Source organism: Mercenaria mercenaria, chromosome 7, assembly GCF_021730395.1.
Source record: "Mercenaria mercenaria strain notata chromosome 7, MADL_Memer_1, whole genome shotgun sequence".
NCBI lineage: Eukaryota > Metazoa > Mollusca > Bivalvia > Venerida > Veneridae > Mercenaria > Mercenaria mercenaria.
Window position 1 is genome coordinate 4823415 of NC_069367.1, and position 21230 is coordinate 4844644.

General features: G+C 34.6%; 2 protein-coding genes across 9 annotated transcripts in view; both read left to right on the forward strand.

Moving 5' to 3' along the window:
* Window positions 1–4014: 4014 nt before the first annotated feature.
* LOC123555103 (nuclease SbcCD subunit C-like) lies at window positions 4015–13028 on the forward strand. Of its 3 annotated transcripts, XM_053547409.1 has the most exons (4): window positions 4016–5472; window positions 5742–5858; window positions 6126–6239; window positions 9920–13028. In XM_053547409.1, the coding sequence occupies exons 1-4, from the start codon at window positions 4074–4076 to the stop codon at window positions 10327–10329; spliced, it is 2040 nt and encodes a 679-aa protein (XP_053403384.1). In that variant the 5' UTR covers window positions 4016–4073; the 3' UTR covers window positions 10330–13028. The 3 variants fall into 3 exon arrangements, with proteins under 3 accessions (XP_045201618.2, XP_045201617.2, XP_053403384.1); XM_045345683.2 differs by lacking the exon at window positions 6126–6239 and having other exon boundaries at window positions 4015–5472; XM_045345682.2 differs by lacking the exon at window positions 5742–5858 and having other exon boundaries at window positions 4015–5472.
* A 6486-nt stretch (window positions 13029–19514) lies between these two features.
* The window catches only part of LOC123555097 (monocarboxylate transporter 9-like), a 33934-nt gene continuing 32218 nt past the window's right edge, over window positions 19515–21230 (forward strand). For all 6 annotated transcript variants that reach the window (XR_008371579.1, XR_008371581.1, XR_008371580.1 and 3 more), the window contains exons 1-2: window positions 19515–19569; window positions 19708–21185. The gene's annotated coding sequence lies outside the window, so the exon portion shown is untranslated. The remainder of the gene's footprint in view (window positions 19570–19707; window positions 21186–21230) is intronic.

Consider the following 21230-nt stretch of genomic DNA (forward strand, 5'->3'; position numbering starts at 1 on the left):
AGCAATTAGCAGAACTTAACAAACTTGAATTTAGAGAGGGGATCTAACATTATGGAGCCTAACTCAAAACCCTGTAAGGGGTCACTATTTGATATTGGGGGAGAGGAGGGGGCGGGGTTGATTTCTTTGAAACAAATTGCCTGAATTCGGTTTTGCTTGAAAAACTATTATGGCTTAAATATACTGAAAAAAAGTCTCAAATCATTGAAAAAAAATCTGGCTCCAAGTCAGATTAAAGAAAAAAACATATTTCAATTACTCCGAAAGCGATATTCCTGCAATACCTTTTTTAGATTAAATACAATAATTACATAAAACGGTTAGTATATACACCATAACATGAGACGTTTTCTTCATCTAGATAGAAGGAGGAGCAGCATCTACATTAACGTTTAACTATTAAACACTGCTGAAGGATAGTGCGAGATTGATTTAAAGTATTAAAGCTATATGTTGTAATTTTGACTGCAAGATGATATAAAAAAAAATTCAGTATTATCACAGTAATCTACTCTATAGGCGTAAGAGCAGGGGGAGGGGAGGGGGACGAGCACCATCTTTTCAATATATAATTATAATTGATCCGCGCCATGAGAAAACCAACACAGTTGCTTTGCGACCAGCATGGATCCGCGCAGTCTGGTCAGGATCCATGCTATTGGCTATCACTTTCTCTAATTACAATAGTTTTTGAAAGCGCAAAAAAAGCAGAAAATTATTAAAATATTGAAAAATCGCTAGCAGTTTCAGCAACTGTGGGTGTATTCAAACCATTTTTTTTTTCACAAAAACAAGATACTGTGTTTATTTGTTCATTGTTTTAAGCACAAATTTTCCAATCATGTATTTGAATTTGAAAACAAAGTCTATGAAAGGAAAAAAAAGCTACAGGAATTCTCTTCCAACTAAACACTTTATGCTTAACATGATATCAGGACTTTCTAAATCTGAGAAAAAAAAAATATATCTAGAATTAAAGAAACAATGTTTTTTTTTTTTTTTTTCTTTTTTGTTATTTATTCTAAGTGCATCACGCGACATTTCTTCATATTGACTGTATTATTCACAAAACAGGAAACACGTCGTTAAGATAAGTACATACAGCACGTGATGTAAAAAAAGAATGAACTTTGTAATTGACCAATTTAGTTAGAATTAAATACATTGTATTCCAAGTGTACTTATAGTGGATAAGAACATTTCATAGTCGTATACAGTCTGTTTTTTCGGCAAATTTTATACTCATATATATTGAAGATGTGTGTCTTTTAGACCAGTCTGGGTAGTAGATAAAGTCTGTTTTTGACAATGCTATACTCATATAATATATTGAAGAGGTGTCTCTTTGAAAACAATTTGGGTAGTAAATACGGTCAGTTTTTTCGACAAATGCTATACTCATATTTTGAAAAGGTTTTGAGGACAGTGTAGGTAGTAAAACGATTGTATAAAAATATCTTTTAAAAATTAAGGATGCAACAAAGCAAAACAGTAGAATTTCCAACACCTCTAAAATCGACTCCAACATTGACACTAATAGCCATTTCGGCTGAATATTCATTTGTTCTTAAAGTATGTTCGAAAAGTATCATTTTCAAACGATTCACAAGCGAATAGCAAAGTTTCAAACATATTTCTCTTTAGGGCAATCATTTAACGATGGGATAGGTTTCAAAACGTAGGCCACTATATAGGGCCTTTTTTGTCTCAAACTCTAGTGTCCTATTTCGACCGGTTTCCACCGTATAAACGATTTAACATGTGATAAATGCTATATATATATATATCGTTCAGTTCTGTCCTAATATTTCTCAAAAATTTATAGTTTAAGCTTTTCACGCACTTTTATTGATAAGGAATATTAAATTTAATTATCACCCCCCCCCCCCCCCCCCCCCCCCCCCCCCCCATAAAGTATGACTTCTACGCTGCTGAGCAGCATAAGGAAAATATATATGTTGAAGTGCGCAGTTTCATCTACGATATATTTAAACTGTGAATGCTGAAAATACGTTCTATGGTGGGCATTGTTTTCCATTATTCATAAACTGTAGCGATATTGATAATTGTTGGTTCTCCACCATTTATAATGATATAGTTTATCTAGACTAACTAAGATCATACAAGTGTTGACAACTCGTTCTCTTAGAAAGTATACCACTTCAAACTGCATACGGTAATTTTACGTGTTTAGTTTCGCTAGCCCCGTGGAATGAACACAAAAATTGGAATCGACAGGCAGCAAGTTCGACCTCCGTTTGCGGTGTATGACTACAGTCAAAAGTAAATTATCCTTTATGTCTAATTCTTTTAAGGAAGCTGTTTGCAAGTTGAAACTGGTGTAGAATCCAGAAACACTTGTCGGTGCATAACTTAAAACCTTTGGGAAAATGTTACATACTGCTTATAATTACTATGTTACCCTATAAACACTATATTAATAACTATCCAGTTCTAACCCTATAACATTGTATGTATACATAATTGAGGCTACACCCCCATATCAAGACAGATTAGAATATGAGTGTGACTCAAAGCAGACCTGGAGAGACTGTATAAATTACAGACTGCGGTATATACCGGATTCAAGCAATGTGAACGGAAAGAATCTTAAATTGATATATTTTGTACTGACCATGGTAATCCTATCCCTAACCTTTAGTCAGTATATTATACATATTATACACTAAATGCGTGCGGACATGCAAAAACTTGAGTAGTTCAGCCGTACGCTCCAATTGATAATCACTACCGGACATGCGCAGAAGACCGCTCCAGCTCCGCAACGAACAACGGCGTTAAATTGTACTTGTTTCAAGAACGACCTTTACTCATATCATATCAAAGCCCTAACACGCTTACGACAAAATGACGCCATTATCGCACAGTCTTACGATAAAAAAATTAACGATACGAATAGCTCCGGAATTCATAGAGCTATTTTCAATCTATGTTGGTTGCGCAGTCAACCAAGATAGGCAAAGGTAAAGTAATAATAATTTCATGCGGGGTGTTCAGAATGTTTCAGGACATATGCAGTAACATTCTTATTTTTTAATAGTTTTACACAGTTCTTTAAACATACATAGCTTCATATACCTTTTACTCAGTCTCAAAAGCAAATTTACAAAAACGATATTTTATCTTCTGGTTTAGATTAGGGGTATATAGTATATAGCAATATCGGGTTTACAAATTGATACAGACAAAATCGATAATACGTCTGCACCCCGCGTAAAATTATTCAATGGACGTATAATCTCTTTTTCGTGTAGATCTACCAGTAATGTTAAAACACGATTTTTCTCTACGTAATTCTTAAACAGCGCTGCACAAAACATTTAAAAGAGAGGCCGGTTCTAAGTTTTCACGGTTTTTGTTTGTTAGTTGATTACAATCAAGCAAAGAAATAAACAAAACAATATATCGTTCACATCGTCGGTGATATTGATTTTAATTCTTCGACCAAATATAATCATACAATTACACCTTTTAGTACTGTTCTTATGTGGTTGTATGACTCCGATGCGGACAGAGTCATTTGATTAATTAAATCTTATTACAAGGTTATCAGTAATCCCAAAGAAATACATTTTAATCTTTGTTTGAGTGTATTTCATACCATAATTATTCACCCGATTTTGTTGTCCTTCTATGTTTGCGTATGCAATACAGTTTTCTGGCCGTAGAAATCAAAATTCTGTGTTCTTTGTTTATTTGATAATTCTTTGTGTTAGAAATGTCTTATCAAATAAAAGTCAAACTTATATATAGCCGCTTAAATGACATGACTGCGTTTAATGATTTTTGTCCTTATTCAAAGCCTGCATAACAGAATACTTTATCTCTGTTTCCCGACTATTTTCCCCGATTGTATGATCAGCATATACATTGAGTATACAATTCAAAACTGAGAGTTTCTTAAAAACATGACAGTCAGTTTATATTGATTAAATGGCACTTTCTTTCATCCGTACATTTGGCTGCTAAGTGTTGTATAATATATAACATCGCGCAGCTGAAATCACTTTCATAAAAAGATTCTGAACACTCGGCACAGGCTTTTAGCAATCATGGATGTTAAACAAATCAGATCCGTGTTATTATGCGTTACTTGCATATTCTTCATGCCAGGAAACGCAGTTGAATCTAGTACTGACGTTTTATATGAATTACTTTTTAAAAGAATGGATGATGTTATGTTTGAACATAAACTACTTAGGCGCGAGTTTGACGAGGCAGTGCGTAATATGGGAAATCAGGCTGACAGGATAACGAATGTAGAAGATGCCACCAACAAGATTGAAAAGCAGGCTGACAAAATGGCCAATTTCGACGAAGCTATCGCCAAGATTAAAGAACAAGCTATCAAAATATCCAATTTAGAAGAAATCACTAACAAGATGGAAAAGAAGGCTGACAAAATGCCCAGTTTCGAAGAAGCCATTAACAGGTTTGAAGAGCAAGCTATCAAAATAACCAATTTAGAAGCTGCCTCCAGAAAGATGGAAAAGCAGGCTGACAAAATGGCCAGTTTCGAAGAAGCCATCAACAAGACTGAAGAACATGCTATAAAAATATTCAATTTTGAAGAAGCCGCCAACAAGATTGAAAAGCAGGCTGCTGACAAAATGGCCAGTTTCGAAGAAGCCATCAAAAAGATTCAAGAACAAGATCTTAAAATATCCAATTTAGAAAAAACCACTGACAAGATGGAAAAGAAGGCTGACAAGATAGCCAATCTAGAGGAAGTCCTCAACAAGACAGAGGAACAAGGTCACAAAATAGCCAATTTAGAAGATAAAATTGTGCATTTAGAAGAAGTCACAAACAAGATGGAAAAGCAGGTTGACAGAATTACGAAATTAGAGGACTGCGTTAAGAAGATCGAAAACAAGAATAAGGAAGTAACGAATATTGAAAATGCGGTGCAACATCTTAACAACAAAATAGAAGAACTAGAAAATAATACTTTCAACAATAAAAAAGCTATCTCTGATATGACACAACTTGCAATGGAAAACGACCTGAAAGCTGTTAATGTATCGGAATCATCTATAAATGCAATTAAAGACGACGTTACAAAGCAGTCTGCTGTCGTTCGCAAAATGGTATCCGCAGAGAAAATATTTTTACGTAAAATAAAAATGTCGCTTCACGAGAAATTCTTAAGTTTCACAAACAAGGTAAAATTACAAATGTCAACATTGAATACTTCGGTGGAATCACAAGTTTCCTCATTCAAAACAATTTTAAAAGAAACTGAAAAAAATGTAAGTGTTGCCCTGAATAATTATTCCAGTTATACGAATGATACTTTTTTTAACTTTAGTCAAAACATCTCAAAATTTGCCAATGAATATGAGCTAAAACTTGAAACGCTTCAAGATGAAATGGACAAAGAATCCGACCATCACAGGAAAACTTTAAACAAAGCCAGCGGAGAAATCCAGCAGCTGAAAACAAGACAAGGTAAAACATTTTAGAGTCTTTCATTGTTTATATCAAATACCGCACAAAATGCTTTATCCTGCAGTATGAATTGGTAAGGCTTGAATCTGGGTCAGTTATTTTATAAGGTTTCGGCCTCTGCATATTCTAAATAATATATATCTAATATAATTAATCGAAAAATATCCGTCCGCATCTTATTAATACTCTTAACCATTATTGATTTCATTTAGTTTCAAACGGTGTATTCTTTTTTTAACTATTTTGAAACAAATTTCGTGTTTTATTAGAAACGCTTCAAGAGAAAGTTAATAAAGAATCGGACTATCACACGAAAACTTTGAAAACAACTAATGGTGAAATTCAGCAACTAGAAACAAGAATGGTGAACGTTGAAAGAAGACAAGGTAAAGACGTTTTAGAGTCTTTCATTTTTTATATCAAATATCGCCGCACACAAAAAATGTTTTATCTAACAATATGAACTGGATAGGCTAGAACGCGAGTCAGTTATTTCATAAAGTTTTGGTATATGCATGTTCTAAGTATATCAAATAAACTAAAGTAAAAAATACCCGTCCGCATGTTATTAATACATAACCGTTATTGATTTCATATCAAACGGTGTATTTCTCTTTTCTTACTAATGTGAAATAAATTTCGTGTTTTACTAGGAACGCTTCAAGATGAAATAGACAAAAATTCAGATCACACGAAAGCTTTGAAAACAACTAATGATGAAATTCAGCGACTAGAAACAAAAATGGTGAACGTTGAAAGAAGACAAGGTAAAGACGTTTTAAAGACTTTCATTTCCATAACAAATGCACACGGGCAAAAACATTTATATACCGTTACTAATATCAGTTATTTGATGAATGCTTTTGAGTTTACATTTTCATATTGCGAAATATCAAACTTTTTTTCAGTTTCATAATAATCCATTTATCACAGGCTTAAAATATGCAGGGTGCATCTGTATAATATCTAATTATAATGCAATGACCCCCTCCTCCCACCCCCTGATGGCTTGTCACGAAAATCCTACACCATACGTCTGTCGAAACGGGGTGTCATCCAGCCATATAGAGGCTATTTCCGGATTTTTTTTTATTGTTTTTCAGTTTGTCACTTTCTGCCTCCCCCCCCCCCCACCCACAACCCGGCTTCGCCCGAGAACTAGGGTTTGGTGTCGGACCGGGTTGCCATTGTAGAAAGGGTTGTCCCATACTAGGCACGGGTTTCCACTATTCTGGGGAAGCTCATATTTAGGAGGAACCCGAGGCAAGGACTGGAGCGGCAATGTCCTTAAAGTATTATAGCCTTAGATAGGAAAGACATACAGACCGGAGTTTGGGGTCGGACTGGGAGATCGATGTAGAGTGTGACGGACTATGAGAGGCCAGTTTAGTGTTTTTCCCTAAACGCTCTTTTTTACTGAACAGTGGGACTTAAATTTGGCTTGAGGCTGTATTTTGTTGTTATTTTTATTCCCAGTTTCAATTGCACGCCCAACGTTTTGACCCTAATCTAAGTCTCGGGTCGGAAGGGGTAAATTATCTCCCTTACGATTTATCACAAGATTCGTTGACTGACATTGTGCTCAAGCTTCCAAAATGATCATTTACTTGTCATCAGTTAAAATTGATTGTGTGATTTTCACTTATTCCTTCTTTACTAAATTGCTAATATCAAAATAAAAATGTAACAATTCAGTTTAGACATTGATAAAGAAACGTTCCTCAACCATTGTATTCTATGATATTCAAAGATAGAAAATACAATTCTGGCCATTCAGCTATTGTTTCACTATTCGCCATCGCGTTTTTTATTTTAATTTCAGTTAATTCGAAGTCGCTTTTCAATAACGACATCTGCTCACATTAGTAGTCGTTAACTGCTGTAATTGCTGGCAGTTGTAGCCGTTAACTGCCGTTACTTCTTGTAATAGCGTTAACTCCTAGAACTGTTGGCAACAGTAGCCGTTAACTACTGTTCCTGCTGGCAAAAGAAGTAATTAACAGCAGTAACTGCTGTCAGTAGTAGCAACTGCTAGCAATAGTAGTTATTTATTGCTGTAACTGCTGGCATTTGTAGCCTTTAACTGCTGATACTTCTAGCAATAGTGCCAACTGCCTGCTATAGTAGCCGTTCAATGCTGAAAGAAATTGCAATAGTAGCAGTTAACTGCTGTAATTAAAGGCAATAGTAGAAACTGATGGCAATTGCAGCGGTTAACTGCTGTAACTACAGGCAATAAAAACATTTAACTGTTGTAATTGCTGGCAATTGCAGAAATGGACTGCTGTGACTGCTGGCAATAGTGGCAAAAGTAGCAACACCTGGCAATAGTAGACGTTAACTGCTATAACTGCTGGCAATAAAAGCATTGAACTGTTGTAACTGCTGGCAGTTGCAGAAATGGACTGCTGTGACTGCTGGCAATAGTAGTAACAGCTGGCAATAATAGACGTTAACTGCTATAACTGCTGGCAATAAAAGCATTGAACTGTTGTAACTGCAGGCAATTGCAGAAATTGATTGCTGTGACTTCTGGCAATAGTAGACGTTAACTTATGCAACTGCTGGCAATAAAAGCATTGAACTGTTGTAACTGTTGGCAGTTGCAGACATAGACTGCTGTGACTGCTGGAAATAGTAGCAACAGCTGGAAATAATAGGCGTTAATTGCTATAACTGCTGGCAATAGAAGCATTGAACTCTTGTAACTGCTGGCAAGAGTAGCTGTTAACTTCTGTAACTGCTGGCAATAGAAGCATTTTAAAGCTGTAACTGCTGGCAGTTGTACCCATTGACTGCTGCAACTGATGGCAGTAGTATAACTTAACTATTATATCTGCTGTCGGTTGTAGTGGCAATAGTAGAAGTAAATTTCTGTAAATGCTGGCAAAAGTAGGAACTGCTGGCAATAGTAGTCGGTAACTGATGTAACTGCTGGCAATAGTAGCAGTTAACTGTCGTCGTAACTGTTGGCAGTTGTAGTACGTGCTTACAAAAGTAGTCGTTAACTGCTGTTAATAGCTGTAACTGCTGGCAATAGTTAAATTTAACTGTTGTAACTGCTGGTAGTAATAGCTAATTACTGTCGTTACTACTGTCAGTATTTGCATCTGCAAGCAATAGTAGCAGTTAACTGCAGTAACTGCTGACAACTGTAGCCGATAACTGCTGCTACTGTTTGCAGTAGTAGCATTTAACTACTGTAACCACTGTAACTACTGTTACTGCTGTACTGCCAACTTCACGGTGGTTTTTATTAAATGTACATGTAACAATTTGCCAATTTCGAGGTTTGCTGTTCCGAAAAGGACAGAAAATACCTAACTATTCGCCTGCCTGCTAAGATGAAAAAATGCGCTATATCAATATCATTTTGATGAATATGTCAAAATGAACAAATTCTACAAAAATGTATTTACATTTAAAGAAAAATACTGAAGCGTGCGCCTCCAAGTTAATATACACATTTGTTTAGCCTGGCTCCCTGGCTGCATGCGTATTTTTTATAAGTAAAGCAAGCATTTTGTAAGTAGATTTTTAAGCTTTGAAAATAGCATATTTTATCTACATGTTTGTAATTAATTAAAAAAAAAAAGAAATATAATTTCACTGGTACAGAAATGGATAAATATTTGATAAGAGAAAACATTGAAAACACAAGAATTGAAAAGAAAACTAATTTTTTATACATACATTTTTATAACCGGTCACCGTGGCCTAGTGGTTAAGGCGTCCGCCTAGGGATCGGGAGGTCGAAGGTTCGAGCCCCATGTGGAGCGTTCGTCCGGGGGATGTTTGTCATGGGACTCATTCCGAAATGGCCGGTTCGTGAGCCGCGAGCTAGTTAAATGAATGGATACCGATTTCTATCCGCCTGGCGCCTGGCATAGTGATAGGAGTTGGGAGGTAATTGGTACGCACAATAAAATGTGTCTCATAAGCCAAATTGGCTGGCCCTTTCAATAGGGGTGACACTATAATAAACAGGACCTTTATCTTTTCCATAGAATCAAAATATATTCACTCGTGAACGCCAGTCCATACATTTTCAATATTGAATTTATTTTCATGCGGTGATATATATATATTGATCAGTCAAATATCTTCTATCCATTTCTTTGCGCTAAAACTATTTTGTTGTTTGTATCATATTGGTTCTATTTCAAAAAGCTAAATATATTCTAGATTTTTCAAAATAATTAGAATTGTATGGTATTATTTTTCACACTTACGTCTGTAATGTACAGATATATAATGAATTTTGAAATGAAAAGAAATAAAGACTGTCATTAAATAGACAAATGCATCTCAGTACATATGATATACATGTAGCATGTTAATGTTTATATACATGTCATCATATTTATATGATATTAATGTCATCTTTTTTAAATATATAAATATACAATATGTTAGTCTTTACAATTTAATATTTCTATTTATACAGGAAAAAGAGCGGCTTTCACAGTACTGGGTGCGTCTAGACAAAGTAATGGAATATTAAAATTCTCGGATGTGAAACTGAACGAAGGATCCGTCTATGATTCAACAACAGGAAAGTTCACGAGTCCGTATGCAGGAATATATGGTTTTACAGCGAGTATCATTGAATATGGTAGTGGTGATAATTACATATATTGTGAAATTAGGAAGAATGGTTACGGTTACGTCGTTGTGCGTTCTTGGCGGGGTAAAATAGACGGTAGGCGTGCAACACACGGCCGGGGAACAGGAACAGCAGCAGCTACACTACATCTAGTGAAAGGTGACAGTGTACATGTCTGGTGTTCCAGTAGCACTGGAACTGCCCTTTACTTGTCGTCATTCAGTGGCTTTCTTATCAATCCAGATCCATAAACTTATCATATTATCATATAAATTTATACATAGAAACACAATAACTGCATGTAGAGGGATTATAATTAGTGTTATTATTATATGGGGTTCACATTTAATAATTTCAGTAAAGTTTCATCTTACAACTTGAATAAGAAAGTACGTTGCTATTGTAGCGTAATGGCCTCTAAGAGCCACATGGCACCAGTGCTACCAGACTTGTAAAACCTGTGGTAGAACTTTCACACACACATATATAAGATTGAAGACGCAATAGTTCGTTTCTGATGTTTATTTAATTTCAGGTATTTAAAGATGGTCTTTTAGTACAAGTAGTTTTATTGTCTCATTGTCCATCTTTCAAATAATATTTAGCTACTATAAAATGTTAAGAACTAATTATGTATATTCTGAAGTTGTCTTTCATGAAATCTACATAACATATTTAGAAATTAACCTAACGAGGCATAATAGTTTGGCAGAACCACGGTTGGTGGCTCTGCCGCCTCGCCTCCCCGAATGTCTAGTACATAGGCCTTTTATATGCACCGGCCAGACTGTTGATTACCAAATTAAGATGCAGTTTTCCTGGTGTTATGTCTTAACCTGCCCAGAGCTACGCTAACTTGTCAGTTTTATATAAGGTCAAGAGTTTCCGGTGAAAGCCTTTAACTAATTTTGAATGAATATATACTATCCATGACATTGAATAATTTAGTCTTTAAAACAATAGCCAAGCCCCTTTTTTGAAATTACATTATACTATTTGATTCATTATTCATGGTAATTCAAATTATATATTATATTTCATTGAAATTATAAGCTCCTTGCTGAAAATGCAGTCCAACATTTTGTATTCTAAACTCTTTATTTAAAATCATTTTCATGGAAGTGTTTTAAACAGATCATAGAGTTCAAAATTATGCAGAATTAAACACGGGTAGAAAAATGGACTTGAAATAGACTGTAAAGACGCAATGAAATGATTTTTTTTAAATAACTACAAATTTGTTAGAAGAAAAAATAATACGAATCGTTCGAAACCTGTTGCGTAAATGAGACTGGATTTGTTCAACTGGAATTAATTTCTGGTTTCAGGTAATCTAAAACATTTCAATCTAAAATTGGCAGACCTTCTACGTTGAAAGTATAAATTATGTGAATGAGTTTAAAAAAACAATCTTTCGATGAAAATAAAGTCTTCCTTTGTTTGCTTATCATCCGAAAGATAATAGGTAAGGGATTTCTCGGAAGCACAGAGCACCAAAAACACAGCCCCAGAGCCACGCACCCACACAGCAGGCCCACAACAAAAAGAAGCTGTCGCGTTTCGACTGACATTGTAAATCTGTGTTGGGAAGACACGTAAGGTTTAACGGGATTTTACCGGAAACTTGTAATTGCATACTCCAGCTGAGAATATTATTCAGTTCTGTTTTACTCTGTAGTTTGAATTCATATTGACCCGCGTTACTGGAAAATTTATGTAAATATTGAGATATAACGAGAATTGGCAGCTGACAAACTTTTTGACGTCAGTACATGTTCGTTTGAAATACATTTATGCAGACGACAAACAACAAAGCGTATCGATGACGCATTTCGTATTTTGACAGTTACTTTCAGAATAAGATCATGAACCTTACAAAATGTATTAATATTGCTACAAAATATGTTTTGATAATAGGCAAGATAGGACCAGTGAAGCAAGAGTGATCACCCTTGAACTAGTCAGAACATTTGAATTGTTTTAAAAAAACTTAAAAACATTATATTTTTGCTTAGCTTGTTCTTGTTGTTGTTGATTTTTGTTTGTTGTTTTTTCTTATTCCATTCAAAACATCAAATCTGCTATTTGATTTCGTCAATCGGACATTAATGGACCGATTTCTAATGTTGGTAAAACTTGTAGTCCAACCATTTTGTATTATCATTTACCGATTGATGAACAGTAATAGTGTGCTGTTTCGCCGTTGTATAGATATATCTGTATACTCATGAATGAACATTTACTGTTACGATTTGTGTGATATTAACATTAAATATTATTGAACTAAAACAATCAGATTTTAGGAAACATATCTTTAGAAGTCTTTATCCATATTAAAAAACAAAATCAAGGTTAGTAATCGGCCAAACTTTCGTACTTTAACCAGTGCTAATACCTTAAAATAGTCCTTTTTTCTAACGGATCAATAATTGATTAAAGCAGAGAAACCCCGGATTTTTTAATATACCATTATCGTTTTTGTATAAGAATGCCATCACACGTAAATGCTATTCTTACTCTACCATCTGTATTCCTACAAAATCTACCATCTGTATTCCTACCCTACCATCTGTATTCCTACTCTACCATCTCTATTTCTATTCTACCATCTGTATTCCTACTCTACCATCTGTATTCCATCCCTGCCATCTGTATTCCTACTCTACCATCTGTATTTCTACACTACCATTTGTATTGAATTTAAAATGAAAACAGCAGTATTTGATATTGTTTTGTATATAATTATTAACAAACTGGAGATGGGTTTTATACTCAATCAGACACTTTGGAGCATTGTAAGAGTCTTCTATCTCAATAATGTGTGTACAAAGCCATTCACATCAAGTAAAACTTTTATTTTTCTGATGATATATATGATTATACAAAAAAATGTATTGGATTTGTTGTTTACTTTTAGTTGTATATGAGCAAATACACTGTGTTTTGTAAATTGACTTATGTTACATATATCCCTGCAGTTCAGTGAAATGGGTGCTATAAAATCAAATATGTTTTCTCTGAAGAAATGTTTAGTTCAGTACATTTGTACTCTCAACCGAAAAAGTTACCTTGGTGAGTTGTACGAAATAGTTATGTTTGTCCAGCAGATACGTTTTCTGAAGCTAGGTTGAATGTTTAATCCTGTGATGAATAAGTCTTATCCCGGCTACATGGTCCTACGTCTAGTCTTATTTAGTGAGTTGTACTCCCCATCCCACCTTCCCCTCCAAACATTTCAAAAGTCGGCCTACCTCTATTTATTACGGGAAGTATAAATAAGCAGTGTTCCTGGATCCAATACCAGTACTACTCTGTTCTCCAAAAGTAGCTGCCAACTTCTTCACATGAATGAGAGGTGGATGACAAATGATTTTAGATCATCATATTGGGAAAAAAGCCTCCGGCTCTAGGGACCGAACCCTCGAAACTCCATGGTGATGATAACTATATATGAGTATCCATTTAATAACGAGTCAATAACTACAATATGTACCTGCAACACATATTGACATGAATATAATTTTCAAAAGTCTATGAACATGTCTCCCCAAACCCCGCCACGAAAAATGGCCCTACCTTCCGGTTGATTGTATATTTGTTACCATAATCATGATTGCTTACTACTGTCTTAAAAAGCATAACCTACCGTTATAAAATATACTGTAAACATATGATATATTACACATATCTCCAAGCAGGTATTTGGATATAGGTACGACGGTAGTAATCTGTCGCATATGCCTCCACGGCCCCTGCAATAGGAGAAATCGCCGTGACGTCACACATTAGCATCATAGCTATAGGAAGTGCCATTTTTTTCGGCCTTTTCAAGTCAGATATAGGCTTCATTGATTCTTTATTTAAAAGGCAATGCGGGTGACTTTAATCTATGTTTTATGCTTCCAAGCTTGTGTCAAACCTGCTAGATAAAATGAAATTGAAAGTAATATCGTTTCCATCACATGTCTCATCACGTATCTCATTCACGTGATGTGGAGGTGGAAAGCTCGAAATGCTGATACGTACACGCTATTTATTGAGTTTTGGTTGCGGGTTTATCCTGCTACCAAAGTTAAAGTGTATTTCTGACAATCATAGCATCTTTATTTGATTCCAAATCACATCCAAAGGATGTTCATGTGCTACACAAAATAGTCCCATTCATGAACAATGCGGATGAATTATCAATGAACAAGCAGTTCTTATTCAACCTGTATCCACTTGCACTTACCATTTAGATTATATAAGATCTATCAATGATAAGGTATTCCAGCCCATGGTTACACCACAAGCTGGGTCAGACAGAGATCATCTTAGATATGAGGCACACTAATTGTTTCTCATTCCTGTATATTCATAGACTGGCATTTAAACAGAAAATAAATCTGCCAAAACCCCGCAACCATCAGACATTTCAAGGCTTTGATTTACGCAAGAAACAGTTGCGGCCTTCTAACTACAATGCAGTTAACACACTGGACACGATTGATTCTGCCTTTGCGACCAGTGTAGATCATGATCAGCCTGCAAATCTGTCTGATGTTTAATGATGATCTGCACTGTTCGCCATTCAGTCAGTACCCTTTTTATAAGCACCCCTTTTAACAGTTACGTCCAAATTGGAAGACTTTGTATTGTCCAAACTGGAAGATGGACAAATTCATTATAGAAATTTAGCAGGGTCAAGGTTAATACGGTGATACTAAAGCTCCACTTTTAGAGGCTCTGTGATTCTGTCTAATAACTAGATTCATATCCAAAACAATGCTAATCATGTCTACAACCACACAGTGGTGTGTGAGACATATTTATTTACTCCTGTCTGTGTGTGTGTCTGTCCGTGACAAATCTTGCCCGCACTCTAAGTCGAACATTTCTCATCCATCTACACTTGAACAAAGTTTGTTAGACAATAAGTCCTTGGCCAAGTTCAATAACTAGCTAAATCTGCAAAGCACTTCGGAATTATGGCCCTTGAATTACCAAAAATACTGATGCCAGTGATACAGGTCTTGGTGCATGGTTAACTCAAATACATAATGAAAGAAAAGGTCATTTACTGCAAAACATACTTCAACACTATCAAAGGTATATTTTCTGTGAGTTAACAATATTTTGTATCATAGCTCGGTGTTTTTTCTTAACAAATTTGCTGCAGGTAAATCGTATACACTGACTACAGGGTGCGGTAACTAAAAGTGTGCAGGTATTTAATACCCGCACGCTAGTTACCGCACTGTTGGATAGGAAAGTATGCCAGCGTGTCTGGAATAGTAGACAGCGAAGTGTATTTTATTGATTTTCTGCTCTCGCATTGGTTTATTTTACCTGGGCTTTACACATTTGTAAAGCAAGGATTTTAAGTACTCACTGAACTGCTGTATATGGAAATGAGGAACGCCTACAACTACCATATATGGAAGGCTATGATACAAAACAGAAAGAACATTAAAACTCTCTGGTAAACGATTTATACTCGGGGGCTACGCCCCCTCGTACAAATCGTTTACCCTCGAGTTTCAATGCTCTTTTTATTACTTATTGCAGGTATGAAAATAGTAAAACATAAAAGATCTATAGTCTAAGGCAATTATTCTCTAATATCATGTATAAGAGTATTTCCGATCCGCAGCATATAATTTAGAAGACTAAACCATTCCAAAATAGATGAATGAACATGAGTTAGTTTTTGTAAGTTACCAACTATTTCGATTGTTCCTCATAGAAAGTATTAAATCTGAAAACGAAAGAGGACCATGATGGCCCCAGATCGCTCTTTCGATGTTCACAGATTTTGTTTGTTTGGGTTTAAAGCCGTTTTTAATTAGTATTTCAGTCACACGAAAGGTGTTTGTTTGTACAACATAATGATACAATACAGAGTTAGGTTTATATAAAAATCAAGGTTCAAGCAGTTGTAGATTCAGAGAAGATGGTATTCAAAATTTCTTTTTAGCCTATATAATATACATGTCACACATGGGTATGACCGTTTTTGAACCTAGGGCCATAATTTGAACAATTATGGTAGTCAACCCTGATATCACAGTCATGCCAATTATCAAAGCTCTAGTTTCAGAGAGGAAAATTTTCAAAGTTTATTATATATAAGCATATTTCACACTCAGGGGTGTCGCCATTTCTGACCCAAGGGCAGTAATTTGAACAATTACGGTAAAAAGTCGAACTCTGATAGAAGCAACATGTAGCATATTCCTGACAAAGCCACGAGTGAAATTTGAAAATTCACGGAAAAAAACTTAATATGCGTCCTTAATGTTGACTTTTTCGTCTATATCAGAACCAAATATGACTATTTTATAGAACAAAAAAAGCAAGAAAAAAAAAAACAACAACCAAAAACAACAACAACAACAACAATTCTGAATTTTAAAGAGAACTAAGAAAAGAAATAAGAAATGTCCTTAAGCAAATACATTTGTACTTAAGTTTGTCATATCATGCTTAAATTGAATAACATATCTGCATGACTAAAGTAAGTACTGTAGACGAATACAACTAACAATAATAAAGCTATAAATAAATTCTAACAGTTATAGACAAAATCAAAGTTGAATAACAATAACTTAAGCAATGTCATGATTTTAAGATAACATACTTAACGAAGTAAATGCTTAAGTTTGTTTGCGAAAATGGGTTATTTCATGTTTTTTCAATGTCTTAACCAAATTATACCAGTTTTACCCAAGCAATACCACATGCACTGGGAAAAATCACCAGCAAAACCATGACGTCACGATGTTTATACAAAAAAATGTGTTAAAAAATTCCTCGTCATATTGAGATTTCTTTTACATTTTAATATAGTGTGGACCATACTTTTATGTTATTGTAGGTATTTGTATACTTCTGTTTATAAAAATTATCACAGTGAAAAATATAAAAAAAATCATAAGTAAGAAAATATAAAATGGGTAATGTAGTCAAAACATGAAATACAATGTGTTTGTTTTACAAGTAAGATCAACATATCTTTTATTTATCTTATGAACACCGTATCTTACAAATACACGTGTGGCTGTGTCACTAGTACAAACTATTACATCATGTGAATGATATTTCAATCTTACACTGAAACAAACAAATATCCTCTATGTCTTTATGAATATACTTTTTAGTGAGAACTTCTGAGTTATTATAATTTATATTCTTTCGCTTAAATATAAGCTAGCCAGAAAAATAAAGCCTAATTCTGTCTTATACACATAACAAAGAAGCACGATTTTAGGTATTTGTATTATTTTAAAAAATGTTTTGTATATTAAAGGATATTGCATGAGTGTCCTTTCATACTGAAATTGTTAAACGAGTTGAATAAAATAATAAAATACGAGGCTCTGTCGAGCATTTTATCATTTATTCAGCAAGTTAGCTTTTTATGCCGAAACATCATAAATTCTACTTTCTTGAACTATTATAAATAAGTCAATTTGACCAACATTTCCTACACTATAAACGACGACGACGTCAAAGATTTATAACACTAAGTCTAGTGTATTGCCAATTTAGAATTCTAATATGACTAGGCCTGTGCAATGCTTAAATAATCACAACAAAATTATGTTAACGTCACGTCTACGTTATATTTAGCGCCATGTACGCAGGCAGAAAAAGCGCTTTCAAATTAGATCAAATGTTACTAAAACATGTTTAAAACAAAATGTCACATAGCACAACTATCTTGATTAATTTACACACACACTGGAAAAGTAATTCGCTGTGAGTAATGATTCGCCAGCATATGAGCTCTAACTGAACTAATTCGCATGGCGTATTACCATTTCCGGTTCTGGCGTGTATAAAAAAAAGAGCGTGGCGACCTTCTTTTTTAGGCGCCATACAAAAAAAAAAGAAAAAAGAAAAAAAAACGTATTAGAATCGTATTAATTTATGACAAAAGCCTTGTTTTTTACATTATTTCTACACTCTGGCGGTTATAGGTCGTATGAAATTATTCACTCGGTTCACGCCCATCGTGTATAAATAGTGTTGAAACACGGTATAAATCATTTGTTTAAAATGAAGTTATTTCGAACGACGTTTAACAACCCGAGCGCAGAAGATGACGAATTATTCTCCAAAGCGAATAACCAACTCATTGTGTGTGTAAAGGAATGAAGGCAGTTATACAATGCGACATTTAGTTTTAAACATGCGAATACGTAAAACGTTTGATCAAATTTAAACGCGCTATTTCTCAATGCGTACATGGTGCTAAATATCACGTCGACTTGACGTTAACATGATATCTTTGTTACGATTTAAGCATTGCTAGTCATATTAGAGTAGTAAAGTAATTGTTTGTGCGAAGTCAATCTAACCTCATTTGACCTTTTGACCCTCGGTCCGAACTGACCAATGCCGGCCAATTTAAAATCCACAGGTTTTAAACCCAATAAAAACCTCTGATTTAACTAAAGATGATTTAATTAAAGATGATTTAAAATGAAGAAAACATATGTCTTTATTTAAAAATAGTTTCCACTTAAAAACTTTAAACACTACACCGAGAGACAAAATGTAGAATAAGTTTGGCCTAATATAACATACAGGAAGTAAAATATAATGTGGTTGAATTTAGACCACATTTATTTTCTGTTTAAATAACTCTTTTACTTCCTTGTTTTGTAATCCTTCTACATAGATAAAACAACTGTTAAAGACATTAGAAATGACACAAAATGTACACAATACCAATAAATACATTAATAATTATCCATGAAACAAGAAAATTTCAAACTAAAAATAACACAGACCCGGAAACCAAATGCTAAATATAACAACTAAAAATAACACAGACCGGGAAACCAAATGCTAAATATAACAAATATAATAAGGTCGGTTATTTACAAATCTATCCCTCTTTTTATTAAAAAACAAGTAATATCTCCCTTTGATAATTGAAATTCATACAAATTATTTTAATTAATATTGGAAGAATAAAATTACTTTAGGAGTTGTTATTATTTAGAAACAAAAAGTAATTGAATAAATTATAACACATAAAAATAAAATTATGATAATTTCAAAACCATAACACTATTATAATAAAGAATATACACTATATATAACCGGTTTCAACTTTTATATCATTGAGTCGAGTTCTGTTATGCTTAGTTCCGGAAGTCAATCTGACGTTTCCTTGTCTGTTTAAAGGTAGCTTGCAGTATGGTTTGTGTACTGGATCGCCTTGTCTGTTAACGGTTACAGCCTGCTGTTATGACATTGACTGGTTGTGCACATAAAGAATTCTTCCGTCAATGTTGTAATAGCACTGAATTGCCTTACTTCGTTCTTGTCTCTAGTTTCGAAGGTTTCGGGAGGCAAGAACAATGGGGTTGAAGGTGATTCTGGCTGCAAAACCGGGCAGGTTTGATGATTTAGAAAAACCAGCGGTATGGTGAGCCTACAGATGGTACATGCAGTACCAGCCATCACTTCACCAAGATCTTCAATTACTACTATCTTAGGTTTGTGATTCCATATATTTTACTTATTAATTTTTTTTTTTTGAAATTTTCAAATTCAAGTAGGGAGAGCTCTAGAAAAAAGGAGATTACTTTTCTATTTATCTAATTAATTTTTCCAAACTTCTTTTTTATCTTTAGGTTGTGGGAATGCACTTGGAACTCAACATCCACCATATTTTATCTTTAAAGGACAGCGCATGAATAATGAGCTACTTGCTGAATCTACACCAGGAGTGTCTGGCTGTGTAACTGACAGTGGCTGGTCCAATTCAGACACTTTCTTGAAATACTTGAATGATCATTTTCTTAAATTTGTTCAAAGGCCAGATGAAAGCCAGTCTATTTTACTAATTTTTGATGGGCACAGGTCCCATATTAACATTCCAGTCATAGAATGGGCCAAGCAACACAATATCATACTATTTGTACTTCCAGCTCATACTAGTCACTTATTACAACCCCTAGATGTAGGGTGCTTTGGACCACTGCAGCGTGTTTATAACTCAGAGTGTCACAAATTCTTACGAACAAGTCCAGAATCTAGAATTACTCGGTACAATGTTTGTAAGTTAGCATGTTCAGCATATGCAGCTGGATTATCTGCAAGTAACTTGAGATCTGCATTTCAGAAAACAGGTATTTATCCGTTTCAACCAGCTGCAATCTCTAAAGATGCATTAGCTCCTGCAGATGCTTATCACCTCACACCTATGACACAAAATACTGTCTGTTCTCAAAAGCCTTCTGGTGATCCCGGGGACTTTTTTTCTCCTGACCACTAGTTGATTGCTAAGAAGCAGGAATTTGAAAGTAAAAAGGAACATAAAAATACTGTTAGCAAAATAGTATCTGGTAAATGTATTACTAATCCAGTTGTTGAGAAAAAAAACCATTGAATTCTCTGAGGGTCAGAAAAAGAGGAAAACTGAGTCATCAAAAACAGGTAAAGTGTCTAAAAATAAAAAGGTATCAAAATTACCTAAACCTAAAAATGTTCAGAAGAAACTCTTGGGATTTGAACCCCTGCCCGGTCCTTCAAAAGTTGTTGTATATCCTTCTGACTCGTCTGACTTCTCAGACACTGAAATTACTGATTCAGAAAAATGTTGTGTATGTCATAAATTTGAGCCTGAGGAACTCAGAAATATTGTGTCACTGGTTTTTGTTAAATTGGCCAAGTGCGACATTGTTGGATGTGATCACTGGACCCACTTGAAATTTTGCTGTCCTCAAAGGGTTGTTAGGTATAATGACAGTTTTGAATGTCCATGCCACCAAAGAAATTCTGAACTGACTGAAGAGTAAATTAGAAATGTCATAAAAAATGAAACCAAGTGAAAATATTGTAAAAACCTTGTTTTTGTTGTGTTTTTCTGTTTTTATATTTGCAGAAATATTAACCTGTACTGTGGTTATGCTTCAACTGTGTTGGAATAGATATTTTGAACTGCTGTATACTTTTAAAACAATGCAATGTCAAGGTCACGAAAATTGGTGGGTTTCCAAAATGGCTGACTTTATATACATGTTGTTTTTGTAGGGGGATTGTGCATCATTTAAAGGAAGTTTTCATTTTTTATAGTTTATATATTGTCTGCTGGGATATTGATTAAAAGGTATGTACACTTTGTCTTTGCTTTGTTCATGTTATATGAGTGTCA